The sequence below is a fragment of the Myotis daubentonii genome, chromosome 11, assembly GCF_963259705.1.
Source record: "Myotis daubentonii chromosome 11, mMyoDau2.1, whole genome shotgun sequence".
NCBI classification, from domain to species: domain Eukaryota; kingdom Metazoa; phylum Chordata; class Mammalia; order Chiroptera; family Vespertilionidae; genus Myotis; species Myotis daubentonii.
Genome location: NC_081850.1, coordinates 3,445,737 through 3,471,336, shown reverse-complemented (window position 1 = coordinate 3,471,336; position 25,600 = coordinate 3,445,737). Strand labels below are relative to the sequence as shown.

The 25,600-nt window shown below is 50.8% G+C and overlaps 1 protein-coding gene across 16 annotated transcripts in view; it reads right to left on the bottom strand.

Moving 5' to 3' along the window:
* Positions 1–1,439: 1,439 nt before the first annotated feature.
* The window catches only part of WNK2 (WNK lysine deficient protein kinase 2), a 122,393-nt gene continuing 98,232 nt past the window's right edge, over positions 1,440–25,600 (bottom strand). For 12 of the 16 annotated variants that reach the window (XM_059656312.1, XM_059656318.1, XM_059656308.1 and 9 more), the window contains 4 exons: positions 21,216–21,260; positions 19,623–19,882; positions 4,163–4,274; positions 1,440–1,642 (listed from right to left, as the gene is read on the bottom strand). In XM_059656312.1, coding sequence (XP_059512295.1) covers positions 1,617–1,642; positions 4,163–4,274; positions 19,623–19,882; positions 21,216–21,260 — 443 coding nt within the window. In that variant the 3' untranslated portion in view covers positions 1,440–1,616. Of the gene's footprint in view, positions 1,643–4,162; positions 4,275–19,622; positions 19,883–21,215; positions 21,261–25,600 lie in introns of those variants that run through there. The other 4 variants (XM_059656311.1, XM_059656320.1, XM_059656316.1 and 1 more) reach the window with 2 other exon arrangements.

Genomic DNA, 25,600 nt, shown 5'->3' with positions numbered 1-25,600 from the left:
TCCCAAAGGACTGGAACCATGTGGCACTCCCACCAGCAGCAGGAGCGCTGGCCTGGCCTGGGCGGATCAACCTGCAGTGCAGAGCTTCCAGAGGCCACGCCCGTTCGCGGGACGAGCCAATGCTCCCAGTGTAGGGGCAGACTGGCTGCAAGGGGGCTGCCGGGCACGCTCTCCACGGGGTGGGGTGTGACGGGTCCCTCTGCCCACGCAGCTTTTACCCTCAGCTCCTGTATTATCCCCCCATTTACCATTAGCTACTATCTTACCAAGTTTTACCATTAGCACCTGTATGTTACTTCTTAAAAGGGATGAATTAAATAAAGGTAAACTGAGAGAAACCCAGTAACATGAGTCACAGATGACGGGAGAACAAACCAGAGTGAACTCCCAGGACTGCGTCCCGGCCGCTGCGCCGTGCGCCTCTGCTTATCACAGGGCAGAGCAGGCCCAGGCGCAGACGGGCAGGTCCACTGGTGAGAGGTGGGTGGGCAGCCCGCGGCGCCCGTGAGCCTGGGGGCTGCGGGAGGCAGGAGGCCACCCACTCACCTTTCACCGGCGGCTGGACAGGAGCGCGGCCCAGGGCTGGCGTTTTGTGAGGAGCGTCAATGACCTCTGGGGACACCTGCCACGGCTGCAACATCGTTCACAGCACCTGGGGCTCCAGCGGCGACACCCCAGGTGCTGATATCCCGACCCCCCATTCCTCCCCAAGCAAGCCCTCAGTTGCTACCCGGAAATCAGGGAAAACAGGATGCAGCTCCCACCCCAGCATGGAGCCCGCGTCCTGCCCAGGCCCTGGCCTGGCCCCAGCATGAGCGGTCCGGGCCAGGCTGGGTTCCACCCGACCCTGTGGGACGACACGCAGGCTGCCCCTGTTCACAGCGTGCCCCAGGGCCACGGGGGACAGCAGACCTGCACTGTGGACTCAGGACGAAGAGCGTTCAGGCCGCTGGGATGCTCGTGCCAGTGTGTGCGGGGGGCACACACCAGGTGTCCGGAGCAGGAGAGCCAAGGCTGGCGGAATGGATGGAGCGAAGCGTGCAGAGGTCGGAGTCCTGCAGGCCCGCGCCATCACCTGAGGTAGGCCCCGCTGCTCAGCCTCCAGGGACCCGGAAAGAATGGGCGTGCCCTGGGCCCGAGGGGGAGACACCTGGAAAGGGCCAGGCCCCCTGCCACCCAGGACTGAGGCTGCTTCTCCAAGGCGTGTGGCCATGTCGCCCCTCTGACCTCTCCGGCTGCCGCTGGGGGTGACCAGGGCACTGCAGCGCCCTGGACACTGCAAAGCTCATCACCACCCAGAACCCTCGGCCAAGGGCACCCAGACTGCCCTGTGGTCCCCGAGCTTTCCAGCACCCCCCCACCCCCACCCCCACCCCGCTGCCGTCTCAGGCCGTCTGCTCCTCTGGGAGCCACTGAAAAGGAGAGTTTGAAAAACCAAAGTCCTTTTTCCCCCAAAATATTCTTTATTCTTGCATTACATTTGTGTTTCCAATTGTGAATAAAAAAAATGCTTAGAAAGTGATTACAAAACAGTGTGAGCGGACACGAGGCGCACTCGCCTTCTCTGCATGAGACGACCTGGGCCTGGCGTCGGGGTCGGGTCAGCCTGCCTGGGCTCAGCTGGGCTTCTCACTCTCAGAATCTAGAAAACAAAACCACCACAGCTCATTACAGGCCCGACTGGCCACCCGGGCCTGGGGAGTGGGCTCCGTTCCTGGGAGGCCTGCCCTAGGCCTGCCCTGTGCCCGCCGGCCGCCCACACACTAAGCAGCTGCCCGAACCAGCCAGGACCCCCAGCCCCCCACCCCCGGGCGGGCAGGGAGAGAGCTGCCTCCGGCTCCAGCGGCACAGCCTCCACGAGCTGCCCGGCCTCGGCTCAAGGCCAGCAGTGAGCTGAGGCACCCAAGGCAGCCGGGGGTCCCCACTCCGGAGCAGAGGCCCCAGACCCGACTGCATGGCAGCGGGAGTGGGAGTGAGGCCTGCAGATGGGGCGGCCGCCTCGCCGGTGGACAGAAGGCACTGTGACCCCAGCTTGTGAGTGCAGGGCCCAGGCCACGGAGCGAGAGGCCAGAAACACATGCTGAGTCCCACAGGGTGGGGGAGGGGGGAGTGAAAGGGGGTCGGTCAGGAGGAGGACCCTTCCCAAACCCAGCCGGCACTGGCCCTGTGCCTACCGTACAACAGAGGCACTTCCATGACCGTGGGTGGCTCAGCCCCAACCCTCCTCTCACAAGGCTGGGTCTGGCCCTCCCCCTGCAGGGCCCGCCAACCCAGCTTTCCTGGAAACAGCCCCTGTGGACAGGGGTGGGAACCCCGTTTGGTTGACCATGAGGCTCACGTAGTCCGTGGACAGAGTCCCCGGATTGGCACGCAGCTCAGGCTCAGAGAGGTGGAGAGTGAGGAGGCCGCCCTCCTCGGGGCCCAGGCGCACCCGCGGGCGGAGCAGAGGCCCGAGTCCACAGGACCCCACTCACGTCTCCCGAGACTGACTCCACGGGCGACGGCGCCCTGCCGCCCGCCCACCCGGCTGCCGCCTCCTGTGCTCCCTGTGAGGCTCGCTGGTTCAGCTTTTATGTGGACACAGAGTAAGAAAAATGTTGTTTCACACTATTTTCCAACAAAAATGTTTATTTTTCTCCTTCATATACAGTCTCCCGGGGATTCTGTGCCACTGGCCCTGCGTGGACAAGGCCGAGCGCCAACACTCCCGAGGGTGCAGTGGGCTGCAGGGCGCGGGTGGGGCTTCCAGACACAAAACTCAACAAGAGACGAGGGGCCCCTGGCGGAGAAAGAAGCCGCGCGCGCAGCCGGCAGAAGATGCTGCACAACCTCCCCACAAGTCAATCCTCACTGAACTGACGGAGTAAGACAGACACCAAAGCAAGTGAGCCGTGCCAGCGAGGGCCCAGGACAGGTGTCTGCAGTCACAGCTGCGCAGCCCCCAGGGCCTCCCGAGCAGTGGCCAGTGAGGGGCAGGGCCTCCAGCTCCCGCCAGGCACCTGCCGCCCTGGGCCAGTCCCGCTGCCCCTTTCTGGGCAGCCATGGAATCTGGAGAGCAGCCTGGGGCTCCAGGGGTGCGGGAGGGGATATGCAGGGGTAGAGCAGGCCACAGAGGGGGCGCAGGCAGCCCCAGGCCTGGGGAAAAGGAGGCCAGCAGGAGGAGGGGCCCGAGCCAAGGGGGTGCTGTGTCTGCAGGAAGGCGGCAGCTCCCAGGAGCAGACACCCTCACCTCCCAGCTCACAGCAGTCCTGCCTGGCTGTGGGCCCGAGGGCTTGTGGGCTCACCTAGCACTTTCCAGCAGCTTCCACACAGCCAAACACAGCTGCTAACGTTCCTCACTGAGACAAACGCACGGCCGGGACCACGCACCCTGGCGCCGGGCAGTGCCCGCCTGCAGCTGTGGGTGTGCCCATGTTTGCGCCCAGGGACGTGGAGCCGAGAGGCCTCCTACACGCAGGAAGCAGGGCTCCCCACCATCTGCAACTCTTCATAGTCAAGGTCACTAGTTCAATTTTAAAAAATGACCACTTACAGCACCTAAAGGTCAGGCTGCAGCTTCCGATTTGTAAACCACTGATCTCTCTCTGCAACTTAAAATGGGAAATAAGGTATCAACACACAAGCCTGTTGTCAACGAAATACTCCTTTTCCAATACATGATTTTACACATCTCTTTCCATCAGTGAACAGGAAAGCTGGAGTCCCCGGCACTGTAATCCTGCAGGGCGATTACAACGTGCTAAGCTTCGATTCAAGTACAGAAAGTGGGTGCAAGACGGTGAGTGTGGCCTATGGGAACCTTGCGGGTAAGTGGGGTCAGCAGCAGGCCCTTCCCTGGGCACCTCGGGCAGGTAGGCAGGAGCAGCCGGCCAAACCACAGCCCGACTCCTATGGGCATTCAGTTCAACACGTTCCATCTGGCAAGTGGCTAGACAGAGCTACAGGATCCACGGCCTGGGGCCTGGCATGCTGACCACAGGTGGCCACAGGAACTCAGGAAGCATGGGCCCCCCGGCTGTGCCCACGCCCGGCCCCCAGGTAGAGCTCCGGCTGCCAGCCTGGGTGGCCCAGGGACCCCAGGACACAGGAGCTGGAAGCGGGCTTCTGTACGGGCCCAGAGGCCATGCACAGGGTGGGGCGGAGAGGCCAGAGAGGGCAGTACCTGGCATGGGCACGGGCAGGGCCAGGGCAGTTCCAGGAATGACCGTGGTGGGTAGAGGGCCGGACGCCAGGGCCAAACATGGTGTTCCCACTGCTGCTCGAGGTGTGTTCATCTACAAGACAAGAAGGGGAGGCACATGTGGCTGGATCAGCTGGCCTCCAGCGGCCCGGGTCCTGCAGTGTCCCCATCCTCAGGGGACAGTGTCCCAAGACCTGCCATGGGCGCCTCCTGACAGCAGACACCAGAGTGACGGTGAGGGGCAGGAAGCAGAGGCCCGCCTTTCCGCACTCTCCAATCTGCAGCCCGGGCACCTCTGGGCCAAACCCCCGCCATTCACAGGCCAGAGCCGCGGCGGAGGCCAGACCTCTGAGGGCATCGCGAGAGACCACGCACCCCAACCCAAGGCCTCCTATTTGACTGGTCAGTGCCGTACAGGGTGACAGAGGCCAGGAGCTGTGAGGGGCAGTGCCCAGAGCCTGCGAGCCAATGGCAGGGCAGCCCCCTGCTCCCCACACCCCAGAGCAGAAGTGCGGGGGCGGCGGGCAGTGAACAGAGAGGTCGGGAGGCCAGCAGGATCTGACGCGGAAACCTCAGGAGCTGCAGCAAGAACAGAGGCCAACAAACTTCAAATCCCCTAACCCAGTGTTAGCAGATCGAATCCAGCAACTAAAAAAGATAAAACCTCACCCACTACGGGGTGTGGCCCGGGAACACCGGAGGGACAGCGCGGCGCTCGCGCTCTCCCAGTGCTCTTCCCCCAGGCCCTCGGCTCCAGCCCACAGGCGTGGGGAGGCCCAGCCGAGGCAAGGGGAGTGGAGGCACAGACCGGAGAAAAAGCAGAACCAGCTTTATTCACAGATGACAGGATTGTGTACGGAGAAAACCCCGAAGAGTGAGCAATTTCTAGAGCTAACAAGCAAATTTAGCAAGACTGCAGGTTACAAGATACAGAACTCGGCTGCATGCCTCTGCTAACATACACCCACAGAATGAAATTTTAAAACAATACAATTTACAACTGGCATTCCAAACCATCTACTCCCTAGGGATGCATTCACTGAAATATGTGTAACAACTTTACACTGAACCCTACAAAGCTTTGCAGAGAGAAAATAAAAAAGACATAAATGAACAGATATGTCAGGTTCATAGGAACACTCAATACTGTTACTATGTCAAATCTCACCCAGTTAAACAAAAAAAACAACAACACCCCAATACAATCCCAGTTAAAATCCCAGCAGGCAATTCTGTAGAAACTGATGGGCTGTTTCTAAAACATACATGGAGCTATTAAGAACCTAGAAAAATCAAGAACTTCTTGAAGAAGGTCAATGCTGGAGGTCTTACACAATCAGATAGGAAACTTACTATGAAGCCACAGTGATTCGGAGGGAGTAGCATTGCCACATGGATAAAAGAATGGCTCCGTGGAACAAGACAACGACTTCAGAACATGGGCCTGCACAGCTGCTGCTGAACAAGGAACATGCTGTAGGCCTGGAGCTGTGCGTGGGGGGCCTGAGCCCACATCACATCACATCACATCACACACAGAGCTAATCCGAGGTGCTCACAGGCTGGCTGCTACAGCGGACACGGGAGAATGTCTCCTGGTCTTGGAAGAGATAAGATTCCTTAAGTAGGACAAAAATATTCCTGAACATAAATAATTTGATAAACAAAATTAAAAGGCCTGCCATTTCACTTTCACCATAAGATGTAGAGAGCGCCTGGGAAGGCACATGGGCATTTCTTTAATTATTGTCAGCTGCAGCCAGTGGCACTGGCAAAGCCATGTCCTGGAAGCACACTTTGCCAAAAGCCAGGTGCCAGGGGGTGGGTTTGTTATTTAAATCCAGCCGAGCACCAGGAATGAATACCCAAGAATGCACATAATCTCCTTTGTCCTGACTTTTAGTAAAACTTCCTGTTTTTTGCTGTATAAAATAAACACGCTGTATTGGCTCGGGTCCCTGTCCCTGTCTCATCATCAGAGGACAGTGGTCCCACCCGGCCCCAGCTTTTTTTCTTCCATCTCTGTGTCTGTCTCTTTCTTTCATTTTCCCAATCCCCAGCCGCCCCTGCTCAGGAACCGGGCTGCTCTCTAGCCGGGCTGGACGCGGAGAAGAGAGACGTATTTACAATAAGAAAACAGAGAAAAGCCACGGACCAGCAGAAAAACCCACATCGCAGTGACTGAGCAGGTCAAGCCTGTGCTGTTCAAGGCCAGCTGCTGTTCCAGCGCAGTGGGGACCCATATGCAGGGGCTGATGACAGTCATACATGGATTTTCAGCGGCATGGGGGTTGGCACCCTCAGCCCTGGTACTGTCCAAGGGTCCACTGTACACGGTGAAGGATAGACAAAGAACTCCAATAAGTCAACAATAAAGAGTTATTTCAACTTTTAAGTAGTAAAGTTCCTTGACCAGGAACTTTACACAAGATAGCCAAAAAGAATGCCCAAAGGCAAACAAAAACAATAAAGAACCTACTTCTAAGGCTTCAAATTCTTTTTACAGATAAATTTTCAAATATACTGTCCCCCACGCATTTTACAAAAGTCACAAGAAAAGACAAGGTAATACTAGGTGAAACAGAAAACGGAAACTATAAAATACGAAGTGGAGGAGAAAGAAGACTGAGAATTTGGACACAGAACTGGAGACTGTAAAAATATCCAGAATAAAGTATCAAGAGACAAAAGAGTAAGAGATGAAGGATAGAGTGTGTCTCAGCTGGTTGGGCATCCTTCCATGCACCAAAAGGTTTCCGGTTCAATTCCCGGTCAGGGTACATGCCCTGGTTGTGGGTTCGATCTCCAGTAGGGCCAGTGCACGATGTAGCCAATTGATGTTTTGCTCTCATACCAATGTTTCTCTTTCTCTCTCCTCCTCTCCCTTCCTCTCAAAAACAAACAAAACAATTACAAGTGGACTGGAGTCTTAGGATGAGAGGCGAGTGCAGCAGGAGCAGTATGGGAACAGATAATGGGGGAAATAAAATTTGATCAAGAAATCAAGCCCTTATGTTCAAAGCAGTACAATTCACCATAGCTAAGATCTGGAAACAGCCTAAGTGCCCATCAGTAGATGAAAAGATTAGAAAACTGTGGTACATCTACACGATGGAATACTATGCTGCTGTAAAAAAGAAGGAACTCTTACCATTTGCAACGGCATGGATGGAACTGGAGAGCATTATGCTAAGTGAAATAAGCCAGTCAATGAAGGAAAAATACCACATGATCTCACTCATTCATGGATAATAGAGACCATTATAAACTGTTGAACAATAATAGAAACAGCAGCAGAGCAGCCTCAAACAGATTGTCAAACTACAGGGGGAAGGCCGGAGAGGGTTGGGGGGCAGGAGGGAGGGGGGTAAGAGATCAACCTAAGGACTTGTATGCATGCATATAAGCATAACCAATGGACATAAGACACTGGGGGGTAGGGGAAGCCAGGGGATTGTCAAGGGCGGGGGGGAAAAAAAGGACACATATGTTATCCCCTTTGTAATACTTTTAGCAATAAAAAATAAAAAAAAACAATTATAGAGAAAAAAAAAGAAATCAAGCTCTGGAGTCATGAAGCCCTCTGAAGTCTAAGCAGGATAAAAATTTATATTCTTGGGCACCACATAATAAATCCTCTGAAAATTAAACTATTAGAAACCAGAAGAAAAAACATTTATTATCTCCAAAGGAGCAACATACAGATTGGCAGCTTACTTCCAACAAAAACAAATGTAGCTAAATAACAATGGAATGAAAATGTCAACATGAATCGTATAACTATTGAAAATATCCTCCAAAAATGCTAATGAAATAAAGACACTTTTAGACCAAAACTGAAAAAAAACAGTCACTAGTCCACATAAAGGATCTTCAGAATGATTCCAGATGGAAGATCAGAAGCAAGAAGGAATGAAATGGCACAACTGGTAAACATGGAAATGGATGAAAACTACCTGTATAAAAAACTGCGCTGTGGGATTGAAAGGCCATACATACTTTAAACAATAAATGCCAGGAGGGAAGTAAATGCAGTTAAAATGTTTTATGGTCTTTGTAGTGTCTAGAAAATGGGTAAGAAAAAGATAGACTTTCATAATTTACATTAAATGTAAATAAACAAAATAATTTAAAGAGAGAAAAAATAAACAGACCCAAATTATGTGCTGTTTACAAGAGCTACATCTAAAACAAGGGTATAGGAAGACTGAAAGTAAAAAATGGGAAATCAGCCGAAACCGGTTTGGCTCAGTGGATAGAGCGTCGGCCTGCGGACTGAAGGGTCCCAGGTTCGATTCCGGTCAAGGGCATGTACCTGGGTTGCGGGCACACCCCCGGTGGGAGGTGTGCAGGAGGCAGCTGATCGATGTTTCTCTCTCATCGATGTTTCTAACTCTCTATCTCTCTCCCTTCCTCTCTGTGAAAAATCAATAAAATATATTTTTAAAAAAAAAAAAAGGGAAATCATACACCATGCAAATAATAATCCAACACAACCTAGTACAGTTATAACAATTTCAGACAAAGTATATTTAAACGCAAAAATAATAACAGAACACAGCTGGCGTGGCTCAGTGGTTGAGCACTGACGCATGAACCAGGAGGTCACAGTTTGATTCCCAGTCAGGTAACATGCCCAGACTGTGGCTCAATCCCCAGTAGGGGGAGTGCTGGAGGCAGCTGATCAATGATTCTCTCTCATCATTGATGTTTCTATCTTTCTCTCCCTCTCCCTTCCTCTCTGAAATAAATACAAATATATTTTATTTTATTCTTTTAAAATATTTTTATTGATTTTAGAGAGGAAGGGAGAGGGAGAGAGAGATAGAAACATCAATGATGAGAAAGAATCATTGACTGGCTGCCTCCTGCACACTCCTTACTGGGGATTGAGCCCACATCCCAGGCATGTACCCTTGGCTGGAATTGAACCTGGGACTCTTCAGTCCTCAGGCTGACACTCTATCCACTGAGCCAAACCAGCTAGGGCAATAAAAATATATTTTTTTTAAAAAAATCATAATAGAAATACTTGGTAATATTAAAAGTCAGACATGATAAATCTAAATTTGAATATACCCAATAACATAGCTTCAAAAAATATACAGCAAAGACCAAAAGAACTACAATAAGAAATACACAAACCTATGACCATGATGGTAAATTTAAAAATTCCTCTTTCAATAACTGACAGAATATACACAAACACACAGAAACTCATTAAGAGTGATGTCAGCAAAATAGAAGAGTAGGTAGCTCCAAACTTTCATTTTTCCACAGAAACACTGAAAGGACAACCAGAAACTGTCAGAACTAACTTTATCAAAACTTCAGAAAACAGTTAAAGGTTTGTAGCAATCAAGTAGAAGCAAAAGACAAATAAAAAGGCAAAATTTTGAAAGGAGAAAAGCACTGTGGTATTTTACTGGCCCGTGGCCCATCCCCTCCCTGGCTTTACAGCTATCTTGAAGAAGGCAGCCTACATTCCCAGTGTGGTACCTGGGCCATGGTCCTGGAGGGAGCAGAGATCTTATTCACAAATTGTTTTGATTGTCTGTCCTAATCTGCCTGGAGGCCACCTGAAGGGCTGACATCAGGTTCGCATCTCTCTGCCTGACCGAACGTGGAACTCTGTCAGGGCAGAAAAATGGCGTGTATGGCTAAAAACACTGCAAGACAATCAAAACATCCACAATTGCTCAGAGCCAAAGAACATGACCGAGACAGACATACACAGGCGGCCTAAAGCCAGGACAGGAAAGCATGCAAGAGAGCTTCTTTGGGATATTAGGGCATTCACGGTGTTGTGTACTCGGGAACCTAGAAAACCATGTGCACGCCCAGAGCAGGACACTGCACAGAGAAGACCTGAGCAAACCCTAATCTTCACTATTAGTCTCAATGGAAGTAAGAAGTAAAGGCTCAGGCAAATTAAGCTCCTGGTGTTCAAGAAAATCTTAGTCAAAACAATGGCTAAACACAAGCTAAGTCTTCAACAAATAAAGCCAGCAAATACTGGGGGAAATGAGAATTTGATTTTCATAGTTACTACCTACAATATTCAAATGTCCTGTTTTCAATATGAAATCACAAAACATGCAAACAATTAGAAAAGCATGTCTCATTCAAAGGGGAAAATAATTAGCAGAAACCACTCCTGAAGAACTCCAGATTTTGGACTTACTAAATAAAGACTTAAATCAGCTGTCTTTGTTGTTGCTATTGTTAATCCTCACCTGAGGATAATTTTTCCACCAACTTTTAGAGAGAGTGGAAGGAGGGGAAGAGACAGAGAGAAATATTGATGTGAGACAGACTCATCGATTGGTTGCCTCCTGCACATGTCCCGACCAGGGCCAAGGATCAAACCTGCAACCGACCTCTGTACTCCTGACCGGAATTGAACACAAGACCCTTCAGTCTGGGGACCAACGCTCTTATTATCAGACCAAACAAACTAGGGCAGTGGTCGGCAAACAGCAGCTCACGAGCCACATGCGGCTCTTTGGCCCCTTGAGTGTGGCTCTTTCACAAAATAACACGTGCAGGCGCGCACATACAGTGCGACTGAAACTTCGTGGCCCATGCGCAGAAGTTGGTTTTCGGCCTGGGCGAGACTATTTTGAAGAAGTGGCGTTAGAAGAAGGGGAGGGGGTGTTGGTCGATTGGGTGACGGGAGACGCGGTGCAGGCGGTCGCGGGATATGCAGCGCGGGGGAGGCACGCGTTATTCATGCACGAGTTGAGTGAGCCAGTCAGTCAGCAGTCTTATTGTGCAGTGGTTAGTGCTAGTCACGTCGGCAAATCGCGCGCAGGCGACAAAAGTACCTACTTGAAGCATAAAGTTACTTGTATTTTTCCAACTAGCTGCAAATCCTTCAGGTATTTTTGTCATCAATTTAAGAATTGTAATTATTTTGTGTTGGTGGCTTTATTATTATAAAATGAGGACTTTTTTTAGCAAAGGCCAGCTTATTATTATAAAATGAGGACATTTTTAGCAAAGGCCACCCTAATTAAGTTAATAACAATGTATCTTCAATATAGTTTAAGTTTAAAAAATTTGGCTCTCAAAAGAATTTCAATCGTTATACTGTTGATATTTGGCTCTGTTGACTAATGAGTTTGCCGACCACTGGGCTAGGGCAAATCAGCTATCTTAAATATGCTGAAAGAGCTAAAGAAAACCATGGACAAACAGGAAACCAGGAAAATGATAAATGAACAACATGAGAATATCAACAGAGACAGAAATTATAAAAGGAACCAAACAGAAATATTAGAGCTAAAATACAAGAACTGAAATTTAAAATTCTACTGGAGGGGACCAACAGCAGACAGAGCAGGCAGAGTACATAATCATAAACTTGAAATCATACAAGTGAAATTACGGAGTGTGGGAAACAGAAGGAAAAAAGAATGAAGAAAAGTGTACAAAGCTTAAGGTACCTGCGGGATACTGTTAAGCGATCCAACTTATGCATTATGAGCATCTAAGAAGGAGAAGAAAGAGAGATGGGGCAGAAGAAATACCTGAAGTACAGAAAGAAAAGTCTGTCAACCAAGAATTCTACATCTAATGACATAATGCTTCAAGAATGAAGGAGAAATTAAGACTCTCAGCTAAACAAAAACTAAGAGAGGTTGCTACTAAAAAATCTGCCCTGCAAAAAATGCTGAAATGAAGGTATAATAGGCAGTAACTCAGAGCCCTATGAAGAAAAAAGAAAGTAACTACACAGGTGAATATGTTGGGCTTTCATTTTAATTCCTTGTTTCCCATGTATAACTTAAAAGGCAAATGCAATCTATACTGATAAAAGGGTAATATGCTAATTAGACCAAACATCTTCAGGACTTCCTTCCGGACAAAACCACGGTGGTGGGGGCCCAGGCAGAGGTGGTTAGGGGTGATCAGGCTGGCAGGGGAGGGCAGTTGGGGGAAATCAGGCTGGCGGAGGGGGGCAGTTAGGGGTGATCAGGCAGGCAGGCGAGCAGTTAGGAGCCAGCGGTCCTGGATTGTGAGAGGGATGTCTGACTGCCAGTTTAGTCCTGATCCTGGGCAGTCGGACATCAACCGAGGGGTCCCAGATTGGAGAGGGTGCAGGCCAGGCTGAGGGACACCCTCCCCCCATGCACGAATTTTGTGCACCGGGCCTCTAGTCCTATATAATAAAAGGGTAATATGCAAATAGATCAAATGGCAGAACTGAACAACCAATCAAAGCATAATATGCTAATGATATGCTAAGGCTGCTCCAACCACTAGCTATGATGTGCACTAACCACCAGGGGGCAGAAAGTCAACTGGTCAACCAGTTGCTATGACATGCACTGACCACCTGGGGGCAGATGCTCCGACCAGTAGGTTAGCTTGCTGCTGGGGTCCAGCTGATCGGGACTGAGTGAGATGGACCAGACACGCCCTGGAGCCCTCCCTCGGTCCCTCCCCACCTGATTGTGCACTGGTGGGGCCCCTCAGCTTGGCCTGCGCCCTCTCACAATCCAGAATCCCTCAGGGGATGTCGGAGAGCCGGTTTCAGCCCGATTCCGCAGGCCCACTCCCCTTGGGAGGGCGCCAGACACAGGGCTCATGACTGGCAATCTGGGCTCATGGCTGGCAAGCACTGCTGCGGTGGTGTGAGCCTCTCCCGATCGGGACTGATTGGGCACGAGCCCGCAGCAGGCACAGTGGGGCCGGGATGAGCAGGAGCGGCAGGTAGGAGCTGAAGGTGGCGTTGGACTGCAGATTTCGGCCTGATCCCTGCAGGCCATCCAGAGGGACCCCACCAATGCATGAATTCGTGCACAGAGCCTCTAGTAAATAATAATTATAAATATATGTTAATGGGCACACAACATTTAAAAATTCAGCCCTAGCCAGTTTGGCTTAGTGGATAGAGTGTCAGCCTGTGGACTGAAGGGTCCCGGGTTCGATGCTGGTCAAGGGCACATACCTGGGTTGCCGGCTCAATCCCCAGTGGGGGTTGTACAGGAGGCAGCCAATCAATGATTCTCTCTCATCATTGATGTTTCTATCTTTCTCTCCCTCTCCCTTCCTCTCTGAAATCAATAAAAATATATTTTAAAAAATTCAATCTGTGACAAAAACAATACAAAGAGGGTAGGATGGAAATATGTAGGAGCAGAGTATTTATATACTATTCAAAAGAGTTGGTATTATTTAAACTAGGTTGTTATAAATTTAACATGTCAATTGTAATCCCCTAAAGGTAAAGAGAAAGGGAATCAAAATTATGTACTACAAAGAACAATCAAATATATTTTTAAAATTTTAAAAAAAATATATATTTTTGTTTCAGAAAGGAAGAGAGAGGTAGAGATACAAAGACACAAAGAGTTGAAAGTAAAAGGATGAAAAAAGAGAGCTGTGTGGCTATTTTATTATCAGACCAAATAAATTTTAAGTCAAAAAAGGTTACAAGAGACCAAGAAGGACATTACATTGGATCCATCAAGATATTTAAATTTAAACATATCTAACAACAGAGCTCCAACTTAATAATGATACAAAGAGAGAGAATTAAAGAAAGAAATAGATCATTCTACACTAATAGTTGTAGACTTCAATATTTCACTCTCAATAAGTAGAACAACCAGACCTCTCAGTAAGGAAAGAAAAGACCTGAACATCACCATAAGCCAATTAGCCCTAGCCTCCACCCTGCAATGGCAGGAAATACTTTCTTTTTGATGTTTTTATTGGCTGAAGAGAGGAAAGGAGAGGAATAGAGAGCTAGAAACATCGATGATGAGAGAGCATCACTGATTGGCTGCTTCCTGCACGCCCCACACTGGGGATCGAGCCCATCACCTGGGCATTTGCCCTGACCGGGAATTAGACTGTGACCTCCTGGTTCATAGTTGATGTGCAACCACTAAGCCACACTAGCTGGGCCAGAATATACTTTCTTTTCAAGAGCACATGGATGATTCTCCAAAAGAAGGATATCTAGTAAGCCATGAAACAAGTCTTAATACATTTTAAAAGATTAAAATCATGAAATTAGAAATCAATAACAAAAAAATACTAGAAGACTGACACATGTGCAGAAATTAAACAACATACTCTTAACCAAAGGGTCAAAGAAGTAATCATAGGAAAATTAGAAAATACTTTGGGACAAATGAAGAGACAACACCTCTGTATTTGAGATAAAGAGAAAGAAATTCTCAGAGGGACATTTACAGCTGTAAATCCTACATTAAAAAAGGGAAGATCTTAAATTAATAACTGTATGTTATAATAAAAATAAACAAAATAAAGAACAGAAAAACAACCGAGAAAAATCAATGAAACCAAAATTAGCTCTTTGAAAAGATGAACAAATTGACAAACTTTTAGCTACCAAACTGGATAACTCACATAAAACAGATTTCTTTTACCACAACTCACTCAAGAAGAAACAGAAAATCTAAATAGACCTATAATAGTAGTGAAATTGAATCAGTAATCAAAAACTTCTCAAAAAGGAAAAGCCCAGGACCAGATGACTTCACTGGTGAATCTACCATCTAAAAAAGGAAGAACACCAATCTTTCTTAAACTCTTCTAAAAGTTGAAGAGGTGGGAATACTTCCTAACTCAATCTATGTGGCCAGCACTATCCTGATACCAAAACCAGATAAATACAACACAAGAAAATTACAGATTAATACCCCTGATAACTATTTATGGCAAAAACTTCAATAAAATATTAGCAAAAAGAAGAAAAAATATTTATTAGCAGAATGAACTCAGTAGCATATTAGAAGGAGTATACACCATGACTAGATGGGTTTTATCCCAGGAATGCAAGGTTGGTTTAACATATGAAAATCAATGTGATATACCATTCAAAATTAATGCAGACAAAGCATTTGACAAAATTAACACTCTTTCATGATAAAAGCACTCAAGAAACTAGAAATAGAATGCACTTCCTCAATATGATAAAGGCCAGATATACATATCTAAAAAACACATAACTAATACCATATTCAATGGTAAAAGATTTAAAATTAGAAACAAGACAAGGATCCTTGCTTTTGCCACTTCTATTCAATATAGTATTAGAAGGTCTAGCCAGAGAAATTAGGCAAGAAAAAAATAAGTAAAAGGCAACAATATTGGAAAGGAAAAGTAAAATTATCTCTATGCAGAGGTGACATGATCTTATGTGTAGATGACCCTAAAAATCCAACAAAAAAATTGTTAGAGCTAATTCATAAATTTAGAAAAGTTTCAGGGCACAAAATCAGTTGTATTTCCATGCATGAATGATGAATAATCTAAAAAATAAATTAAGAAAACAATACATTCACAATAGTATAAATAAGAATAAAATTTAGGAGTAAATATAAGGAGTTGAAAGAGTAACACATTGAAAACTAAAAAACATTGCTAAAAGAAATTAAGAAAGACACAAATAAAGCATCCCATGTTTATGGATTGAAAGACTTGGTATTTTTAATACTTTAATACTACCCAAAGTAATATACAGATTCAATGCAATCACTATTAAAGACTCAATGGCATTTTTTCAAAAAAATAAATAAACCATCCTAAAGTACATGCGCGCGCACACACACACACACACACACACACACACACACACCCCATTAGGATTCTCGAGGGATGGCAAATAACCAAAATAATCTTGAAAAAGAAACACAAAGTTGGAGGACTTACACTTCCTGGTTTCAAAACTTACCATAAAGCTACAGAAATCAAAATAGTATGATACTAGCAAAAGGACAGACATATAGACCAATGGAATAGAATAGAGAATACAGAATTTGCCTTTGCACATATGGTCAACTGATTTTCAGCAACGGTGCCTGGTCCATTCAATGGAGAAAGGACAGTCTTTTCAACAACTATTGCTAGGAAAACTGGATATCCACATACAAGATAATGGATTAAAGGGAGAAACATAAGAACTAAAATTATTAAACTCCTAGAAGGAATCATAGGGGAATCTTCATGACATTGGATTTGGCAATGATTCCTTGGATATGACACCAAAGACAGAGGCAACAAAAGAAAAAAATAGATAAATTGGTCTTCATGAAAATTAAAAACTTTTGTGCATCACAAAGCACTATTGACAGAGTAAAAAAGCAACCCACACAATGACACAAAATATTTGCAAAGCATATGTCTGGTAAGGTATTAATCTCCAGAATACAGAACTCCTAAAACTCAACAACAAAAAAAGCAATGCTATTTTAAAATGGGTAAAGGACTTGCATTGTTATTTTTCCAAAGAAGATATAGAAATGGCCAATAAGCACATGAAAACATTTCAACATCACTAATCATTACAGAAATACAAATTAAAGCTACAATGAGATACTACACTTCATACCCATTAGGATGGCTACCATTTAAAAAAGAAGACTATAGAAACTACTGACAAAAATGAAGAGAAACTGGAACCTCTGTGTATCGTTGGTGGGAACATAAAATGGTTCAACCACGTGAAAAACAATTTAACAATTCCTCAAAAAATTAAAAATAGAATTACCATGTGATCTAGTGATTCCGTTGCTGGGTATATGCCCCATAGAACTCAAAGCAGGGTCTCAAACATGTTCATAGCAGCATCATTCAAAATAGCTAAAAGGTAGAAGCAATCCAAGTGTCCATGGATGGGTCAATGAATAAACAAAATGTGGTATATACACATGGAGTATTATTCAGCCTTAAAAAGGAAGGACATTCTGACACATACTACAATATTGATGAACCTTGAGAGCATTATGCAAGATAAAATAAGCCAGTTATAAAATGATAAACACTGTATGATTCCACTTATATGGGGACTGGACCTAGAGTAGCCAGATTCATAAAGACAGAAGGTAGACGGTGGTTGCCGGGGGCGGGGCTCCTATAAAGAGCTATTTTCAATGGGTACAGAATTTCAGTTGTGCCAGATAAACCAATTTTGGAGAGGAATGGTGGTGATGGTTGAACAACAATATTAATGTATTTAATGCCAATGAACTAGCACTTAAAAATGATTAAGATGGCAAATGTTGTTACATGTATTTCACCACAATCTTTAAAAATTAGGGGAAGGAATGAAGTTCTAAAACATGCTAAACACGAATGCACCTTGAAGACACGAAGTGGAGAAAGCCAGACGGAAAGGACAATGCCATGTGGCTCCACGTCCATGAGGTGCCAGCCGTGCGCACGCACGGAAGCAGGAAGCAGGAGGGGAGTTACGGGCTGGGCAGCCAGAGGCCCGGAGCAGGGCTATTCCTGATGAGCCGCTTCTGTCTGGGATAATGAAAATGGTCTAGATGCGGACAGTGTGATGGCTGTACAGCATTGTGAATATTCTTTTTTTACAAATATATTTTATTGATTTTCCACAGAAAAGAAGGGAGAGGGAGAGAGAGTTGGAAACATCGATGAGAAAGAAACATCGATCAGCTGCCTCCTGCACACCTCCCACTGTGGAGGTGCCTGCAACCAAGGTACATGCCCTCGAGCGGACTCGAACCTGGGACCTTTCAGTCCGCAGGCCGACGCGCTATCCACTGAGCAAAACCGGTTAGGGCTGAATATTCTTAATGCTACTGAATCACACACTCAAAATGATTAAATTGGTAAATTTTGTTATTTAGATTTATCACAAAAAATAATAAAGAAAGAAACAAACAAAACCATTAGTAAGAATCTCAGCCATCTGAGCAGCAGGATTAGCAGCTAAGGGAGGGCGAGGCGGGGCCCAGGCTGAGCAGTGTGGGGCCAGCGGCGGAGCGGACGGCCTGTCCAGGTGCGGGCTCCGCAGGGCCTGGGGCCACGGTAAGGGTCTCAGCTCTGCTGCAGAATAAGGGAGAATGGACATGAGGAGTCAGACCAACAGAGGTGTGCCTACCAGGAGGTGCTGCCGGCGCCAGGAGAGAAGTAAGCGAGGCTCAGGCTGGGAGTGGCCCTCTGAGGGAATGGAAGGGGCGGGCCTCCATCCCCCATGCAGCAGTGACCAAGACTGACAGCCTGGGTCAGACAGCCAGTCCCGCAATGTTTAACAAACTGAAATCACTAAAGTTTGATCTCATCAGTTCAATTAGGCAAAAAACCCCAACAAAACAAAACAAAACAAATAAATGGTTAATAGAAAGATCACGAGGAAATTAATAACTATAGCATTTAAAATCATTGTGGAAATTGCAAATATTTTGAACTGAAGGTCAAAGAAAATGCTACTTGGGGCTGCAGCTAAAATAATTAGAGGGAATTTCGCAGCCGAAAGCCTGTGCTATAAGAGAAAAAAGGCTGCAAATCAATGAACTGCACATCTCAAGAAACTTTCTAGAACAAAAATGACAACCCAAAGATAGAAGGAAAGAAATAATAAAAGGAAGAAATTCATGAAACATACAATAATGAATATCATCAGAGCCAAGGAGAGTTCCTTGAAAAGGCGAATGCCGTTCATAAACCCTACAGCAGTGATGGCGAACCTTTTGAGGTCAGCGTGTCAGCATTTTGAAAAACCCTAACTTAACTCTGGTGCCGTGTCACATATAGAAATTTTTTGATATTTGCAACCATAGTAAAACAAAGACTTATATTTTTGATATTTATTTTATATATTTAAATGCCATTTAACAAAGAAAAATCAACCAAAAAAATGAGTTCGCGTGTCACCTCTGACACGCGTGTCATAGGTTCGCCATCACTGCCCTACAGAAAGGGAGCGTGCACAGCTGCCTCGCTGCAGACCGGGGGAGAGGTTATGAACTTTAATGCCAATTAAATTGAAAACTTCGATAAATTTAGAGAAGTACCAACTGCTAGAAAAGCAGAGTTTAAAAGAAAGAGAAACTCCACGTGGTACTAAAACTATAAAAGAAATGGAATCCATGGACGAAACCTTACCCTCATGGGATGGAGGCCTGGGATAAAAAACAGCAAAAAGTCAATCACAGCGTGCAGGCAGGAGGCACGCGGAACGTCACTGCAGAATGTTAAACTGTCCCATGTGTTTGAAATTTTTCAAAATAAAAGGTCATAGGAGAACCTTCCCACACTCAAAAAAGAACTTTCAGCCCAGACAGTGTCCCCAGCGAAATTTGCTAAACATTTCAGAAAGAGCACATCTTGCACAAACTCCCCCGGAACACTACGAAGAGGGAGCGCTCCTCCGGCAGGGCAGACACACAGCCCCGACACAGGAACGCATCACGCGACAAGGTCAGCCAACAGCTCCCGGTCCTGCCCACCTGCTACGGGTATACCCGAGCCCAACAAGGGGTGCCCCTGAGGGCAGTGTGCAGGCCCCCTACATCTCTAGCCTGAGGTCACCAGGCCCGGAGCAGCCCACCTAGATGTGCCCATGCCAGGCTGCAAGCTGCTGCTCTGCTGAAATCTGAGGTCCCAGCCCGGCTGCCACCCTGTCCCCTTGACCCCGGCACGCCCCACTTACAGCCCGAATCTCGCCGGAGGCCGGGGGCCAGCCAGCTGTCGCCTCCATGTCATGCAGCTTCTGTGTCTGCTTCAGCTGGTTGAGAGACGGCTTCAGCTGCGGAGCGCCCGCCGTCTGGCTGGCCCACTGGTCCACCAGTCTGTGCAGGTCATCCGTGAACGTGCCCTTCTTGTTGTTGCTGTTGTTCACCTGCGCTTGGGCGTGCAGGGCAGCGGGAGGGCCCGGCTCGGGGCCTGGCGCCAGGCTGCTGGTGGAGGACCCTGGGGAGGCACACACAGGCAGCGTTGGCGGCCTCGCCACCAGCAACAGGGCCAGCTGCATCACTCAATGGTCTCGCGCAGGCCAGGCAACAGCTTGCTTCAGGAGATGGTCTGATCAGGAGCCCACGTGCCCATCGTGGGCATGGTGAAGCGCTTCCGCAGGCCACAGGGGCCTGGGCCGTCACCCCCTCACCAACCAGCAGGGGCAGGGCCCGCCGCCGCAGCCTCAGGCAGCATCCACGCTGTGCCCCGCTGCTCGGCCTGCAAGACCCGGGAGAGCTCGGGAAGGAAACTCCTGGCGCAGATGGGAGGCAGCCTGTTGGGGCCCTGCACGCTCAGCTCTGTCATTAGGATGCCAAGGGGCTGCTCTGGGCACACAGCTGCTGCTGTGGGTGGATGGCTGGCATTCCTGTGACTTCAGTGGCTTGGTGTTTGAATCTAAGACACAGAAATTGCACCTCTCCTCGCCAGAGCATTGGGGAGGTGCTGATAAAGGGCAGAAGCCTAGAGCTTTCCACCCGCAATGGGCCCGCCATCTGGGAGCCACCTGAGGCTGCCACCAGCAGCTGGAGCGGGAGGCCCGGCCGAGGCTCGGAGAGCTGGGCAGAGACACGGCCCTCCCCATGGCACTAGAAGGTGTATTTTAAATGACCCAAACAGGGTGTTTTACTTTAAAAAAATGGTGTGCCCTCCCTTTCTTCAACATATAATTTCTGGTTGGCAATTTTGAATAGGCCACTTTTTTAAAGTTCTGCACTTAAAAATAACCTAATGACCATCTCTTCAAACAAGCTATTGCAAAATGTAGTCTACTTTAGTGTTTAGCAACAAAAAGCAGACACGACAGTTATACGTTAGTAATGAGATTCTACACATGAGCTGTATCTACATGAATGTTTCAGCCAGAAAAGAAAAAAATAAATAAATAAATAAATAAATAAAAACGGCGTGAGATGAGCAGCGGGCAGCCCAGGTAGGCTGGTCCCGCTCTGCCCCGCACCCTCCTCTGGCGCTATCCTTAGCGCCTCACGGAAATACTCTCTGCGGTTTTGGAAAGGAGCCAATCAGAGGTTGGAAATGTCTGCTGCTCCAGCCTGTTAGATGTGAACTGGCTGGAAGGCACAGTCTCAGACCCATGGAGACGCCAAGGGGCACCGCCAGTGGCTGCCCCACCAGGCAGTGGTGAGTGGTGCCCACAGAGGGCGGGCACAGCGCAGGCCCACGCCTGCCCGCCCGCCAGCCCTGGGGTTCCAGGCGGCCGCGGAAGCCAGGGGCACTAGCCACAAGAAAGGCCATGCGATGGAGAGCGGACGAGCGAAAAACCGATAATTACGACTGCTGTGCTCTTTGCCTAGACAGAGACGCTTCAAGGCAGACCCTGCAAGGGAGAGAGAACGACACAGACCACGGGTTAGGCCAGACAGTAGCACGGGACAAGCCACGCTCTAAGCGAAGGTCATCGGTGTGCGAGGAGGAGTGGTGGCCAGCAGGCCGGAGCAGGACGGCCTCGGGCTCAGGGTGCCCCTGGCTCGGGGTGCGGCTCCGCACGCTCGCTGAGGGCGGAGGGGCAGGCCAAGCCCACGTTCAGAGAGAAGAGTGTGTATCTCTAGAAACATATTCCAAAAAGGAAAAGAAAAGAAAACCAAACCAAGAAAAGGGCAGAGCTCACCACCTGGCTCTAAGGTAGGGCTCTGGGAGCCCCTGGCCACTGGCTCTGGAGCCGACCTGGCCCTCGGGCCATGGGGTTTTCCAAGTGCAAAAAGATACATTGCTTTGCGGGCTGAGGCCGGCGCGGGCAGGAGGGAAGGCAGGGTCCTGTCCAGGGTGGGAGAGGCAGGGACGATTCTCTTCCACTGGGTCTTGTCTGGTATCTCCTACCCAGCAGGCGGGGCCCTGGGGTCCCAGAGCCTGACCTCAGTGTGGGCGGGTCCTGACAGAGCGGGAGGGACTCCGGGAGTCAGGAGCTGAGGTGGGACAGGCAGGGGGCTCGGCATCCCCAAGGTCACTCAGCAAGGCTGCGCCAGCGGAGGGTCTGGGTTCCTGCCCACGGCCCTCACAGCAGCAGGCCCTGTGCACAACCGTGCCGCTCCCGGAGGCGCTGCAGCCCCCAGCCCCCAGCACGAGCCCAGGAAGGCAAGCCACGTGCCCTGAGTGAGGGCAGGACAGCCACTGGGCTCCCATCCGCCCGTTCTTCAGTCCATCCTGCCGTCTCTAACGAGCACATAACGCAAAGGGACAAGCAGCACCCAGACCCGCCCCGGGGGGTGAGCCCTGAAGGGCCTGGGCATCTGTGCTCCCCACGGGCCTCCGGGGGCGCAGGCGCTGGCCACCCAGAGCCTGTCTGCACGCTCCCCGTCACGCTCTTGGGGTGGGAGCCTCAGCGTAGACCGCAGCAGGCCCCAACCGGCGACCCAGAACATGGGACAAACACCAGCCGGGTCTCCAGGCCACAGTTCTGGGGCAGGGCTGGCTCCCGTCCTCCCGTGAGACGGCCACCACGCCAGGTGCCTGCTCAGACCCCCAGCGGGCCCTCAATGAAAGCCCAGACAGACCTCACCGGAAACCCAGGGCCGGGGCGGCCGCCAGAACACTGCTCAGGGTGCAGAGCCACGCAGGCCCCACCCCACACCGACAGGCCGGGGAAAGCCAGAGCACAGCGCTCCAGGCCCTCCGCTGACCTTCAAACACAAAGCAGCCCTGTCCGGCCATGCTCCGCGCTCACGCCCCCGGCTGAGGCAGGGCAGCCACCGTGTGCTGGAGCCCACAGCCCTGCCCCTTCGCCCTCTCCCAGGGTCTGCGCCTGCCCGCGCCTGCCCACGCCTGCCCTGGATGCTCACCGAAGCGACCGGACCCTGCACTGCGGTGCACCTGGCTCCCACCCACAAGGCCTTGGCAGCAATGCAGGGCGCCAGGAACCACACGGGGCTGACACAGGCCCCACAAGGGAGCCCGAGGAGGCCTCGGGGGCATAAGGGTGAATAGCAGACCAGCTCCCACCCCCACCCCCTAGTTTCCTGTGGAGTAGGGTGTCCCCGGCAGGACTCCGTCCTCAGCCAAGGCCCTGGGAAGAGACGAGCCAGCTTCCAGGCCCCAGAACACTCGGGAGTGTCCACGTGGGCAGGACAGCTGCTCTCCTGCCTGAGGGCAGCACGGAGGCCGTGCAGCCTGTCCTATGCGGCCCACGGCTGCAGGGGTGCCGAGCGGCCCGCCTTCGCCCCACATTCACCCTGCACAGGCACAGGGGCTGCTCCTGGTGTGGACAGCCAGCCGGCTGGGTGCCTGCTGGGCACCTGCCCCCACCTCCCCCGGCCTCTGGCTGGCTGCCAGGCGATGCCTCCAATTTGAGGGTGCCTGCTACTTATAAATGGGCCAGGCCCACAGACACCCACACCTGCCTCTGCCATGTGCTCACATGCTGCCACAGGGCCGGGCCCCGCGGGGCTCCCCACCCCACGATGAGGCCCGTCACTGAGGGGTGGTGCACCCCGACAGCGGCAGTGCGCACTCGGTTCTGCAGAGAGGAAAACGGGAGAGCACCAGGTCCTGCTCTGGGCGTCTACTAGCATGTACTGAGCCGCCAGCTTCTCAAGCTGAGGAAAGGGCCAAAACTGGTTTGCGGAGCAGACACTGGGCAGCAGGTGCGTCGGCTCTGCCCGGGGCTTCACCCAGCAGCCCCGTCTGGGACGCACAGGCCCAAGCACAGGGGTCAGCCCCTGAGACAGCCTGCGGGCCAGCGCTCACCAGTAGGCTCTCCTCCTCGGTCCCCCTGGGCCCGCTCCCACACCCACCGCAGCAGGTCCTCACAGGGCGGGCAGGGGGAACACACCAGGCTCAGGCGGGCCTCGGGGTCTACACAGGGGCCACAGGTCCCAGAGACAAACTTGCTGCAGCCTGGACACCGGGCACGTGGCCAAAGGCACGGAGCACACGCTGGTCCGTGTGCAGAGCGAGTCCCGGAGGACGTGAGCCCTGCCTCTGGTCTCGGGGAGCCGAGGCAGGAGGGCCAATGAGGAGCGTGGGGCCTGCACTGGGCCCTCTTGTCTGGGGCATAGAGCCGTGAGCGCCCCTGCCGCTCTGCTGGGGCTGGAACAGCCGGGACCCCTCCCTGACAACTGCTGACAACAGGACACCAGGACACCGTCACTTCCGCAACCGGCCCCGGCCGCCCCAAGCCGTTCGCCTGGGCAGGGACCTGCAGGATGAGCAGCAGCTGGACGGCAGCAGGGTCTGCCCTGCTCAGGGCCGCCCACCTGAGCTGCTGAAGCTGTGCCCACCTTGCTCTCGGCCCAGGCCTCCCAGCGCCTGGCACTGCCCTCAGCTCCGCGGGGCCACCACCCTTTAGCCACCTCTCTCATCTCTGAGTCCCAGGGGACCTGGGGCCTCTGTGCTTCAGAACTTTACACAGAGTTGACTTTCCCAGAGACCTGTCTCCTGTTCCTTTCAGGAGGGGGAACCGAGACCATTCTCTGCTTTCCCTCCGGCCTAGGCCAGGCTCGCAACCCTGACTCCAGCTCCGCTCCGCCTCCCCATGGCCAACCTCTCAGCCCTCCCAGACCCATGTCCCGCCCCTGTCGTGTGCCCCTGGGACACCAGGCACCTGCAGACAGGAGCTCCAGGAGCCGAGGGCCGGGTGGGTGCCAGGACCGAAGGGAGGGGTCCTGGCTGTTCCAGCCCCAGCAGAGCGGCAGGGGCGCTCACGGCTCCACGCCCCAGACAAGAGGGCCCAGTGCAGGCTGCACACTGCTCACCGCAGCCTCAGCGCCAGCGGGCCACTTCACGGCCTGAGAGCCGGCTGGGCTGTGCAAACAGCAGGGTCATCGCCTTCCCAGCACCCGAGGGAGCGGGCCAACCAGGCAGCGGGTGCCACCTGAAACCCACCACCGGCCAGGCGGGTCTGCGCCAAGCTGTGCCCCACACCTTCCTTTCCTCCGGGCCAGGGCGGAGGCAAAGCCTAATCTCCTTGTCCCTGCTGGGCCTCAAACTTGTCTGTTATGTTGGCACAATAAGTAATAGTGAAAGAAGAGAAAACCCTAAAAGAGAAAAGCAGAACCAGGTGGCTCTGCAGGGAAAGTGGTGATGGCCTGAGCTGGTGCTGCTCACAGGCTGGCTTTCCTCCAGGCCCGGGGAAGCCCCTGCTGGCAGGTACTTCCCACAGAAATGCCTGGGAACCCAGGTGTGCTCACACCACAGCTCCCGGGCAGCCACGCACAAGGCAGAGGAGTGGCAGAGCCGGCCCCCATCTGACCAGCAGCCTGAGCCCCCCAAGCTGAACCGGCATCTGTCCTGAACAAGGAGCGCCGGGCAGTCCCTGGGCCCTTCTCCCAGGTCCCCGCCTGCGACCCGCCCGCTGCCTGGGAGGAGCCGTGCCCTCTGGGGGGGATGGGTGCCTCCCGTGGGCGTGGCCTCAGGTCCCAGCAAGCACAATGTATCTTTATTGTACAAGCAAAAGACCACACGCCCCAAACCAGCATGTCCAATCTAATTGGCAAAAGGCTTAATTTTCCTGTTAAAAACAAAAATCTAAAAGCCCACAGCTTTTGATTCACTTGCCAATCCATCTGAGGAATAAGAAACAATTTGGGAGAGCCCTGAGCAGGTACCCCATTCCTGGGCACACGTCCTGGTCGCAGGAGGGCACCAGGGTGTGGGCGGCTGGGACTGAGTGCTGTCACGGGGCTTGTGGGCTGCAAGCCGGCTGCCTCGCTGGCCCTGAGGCGA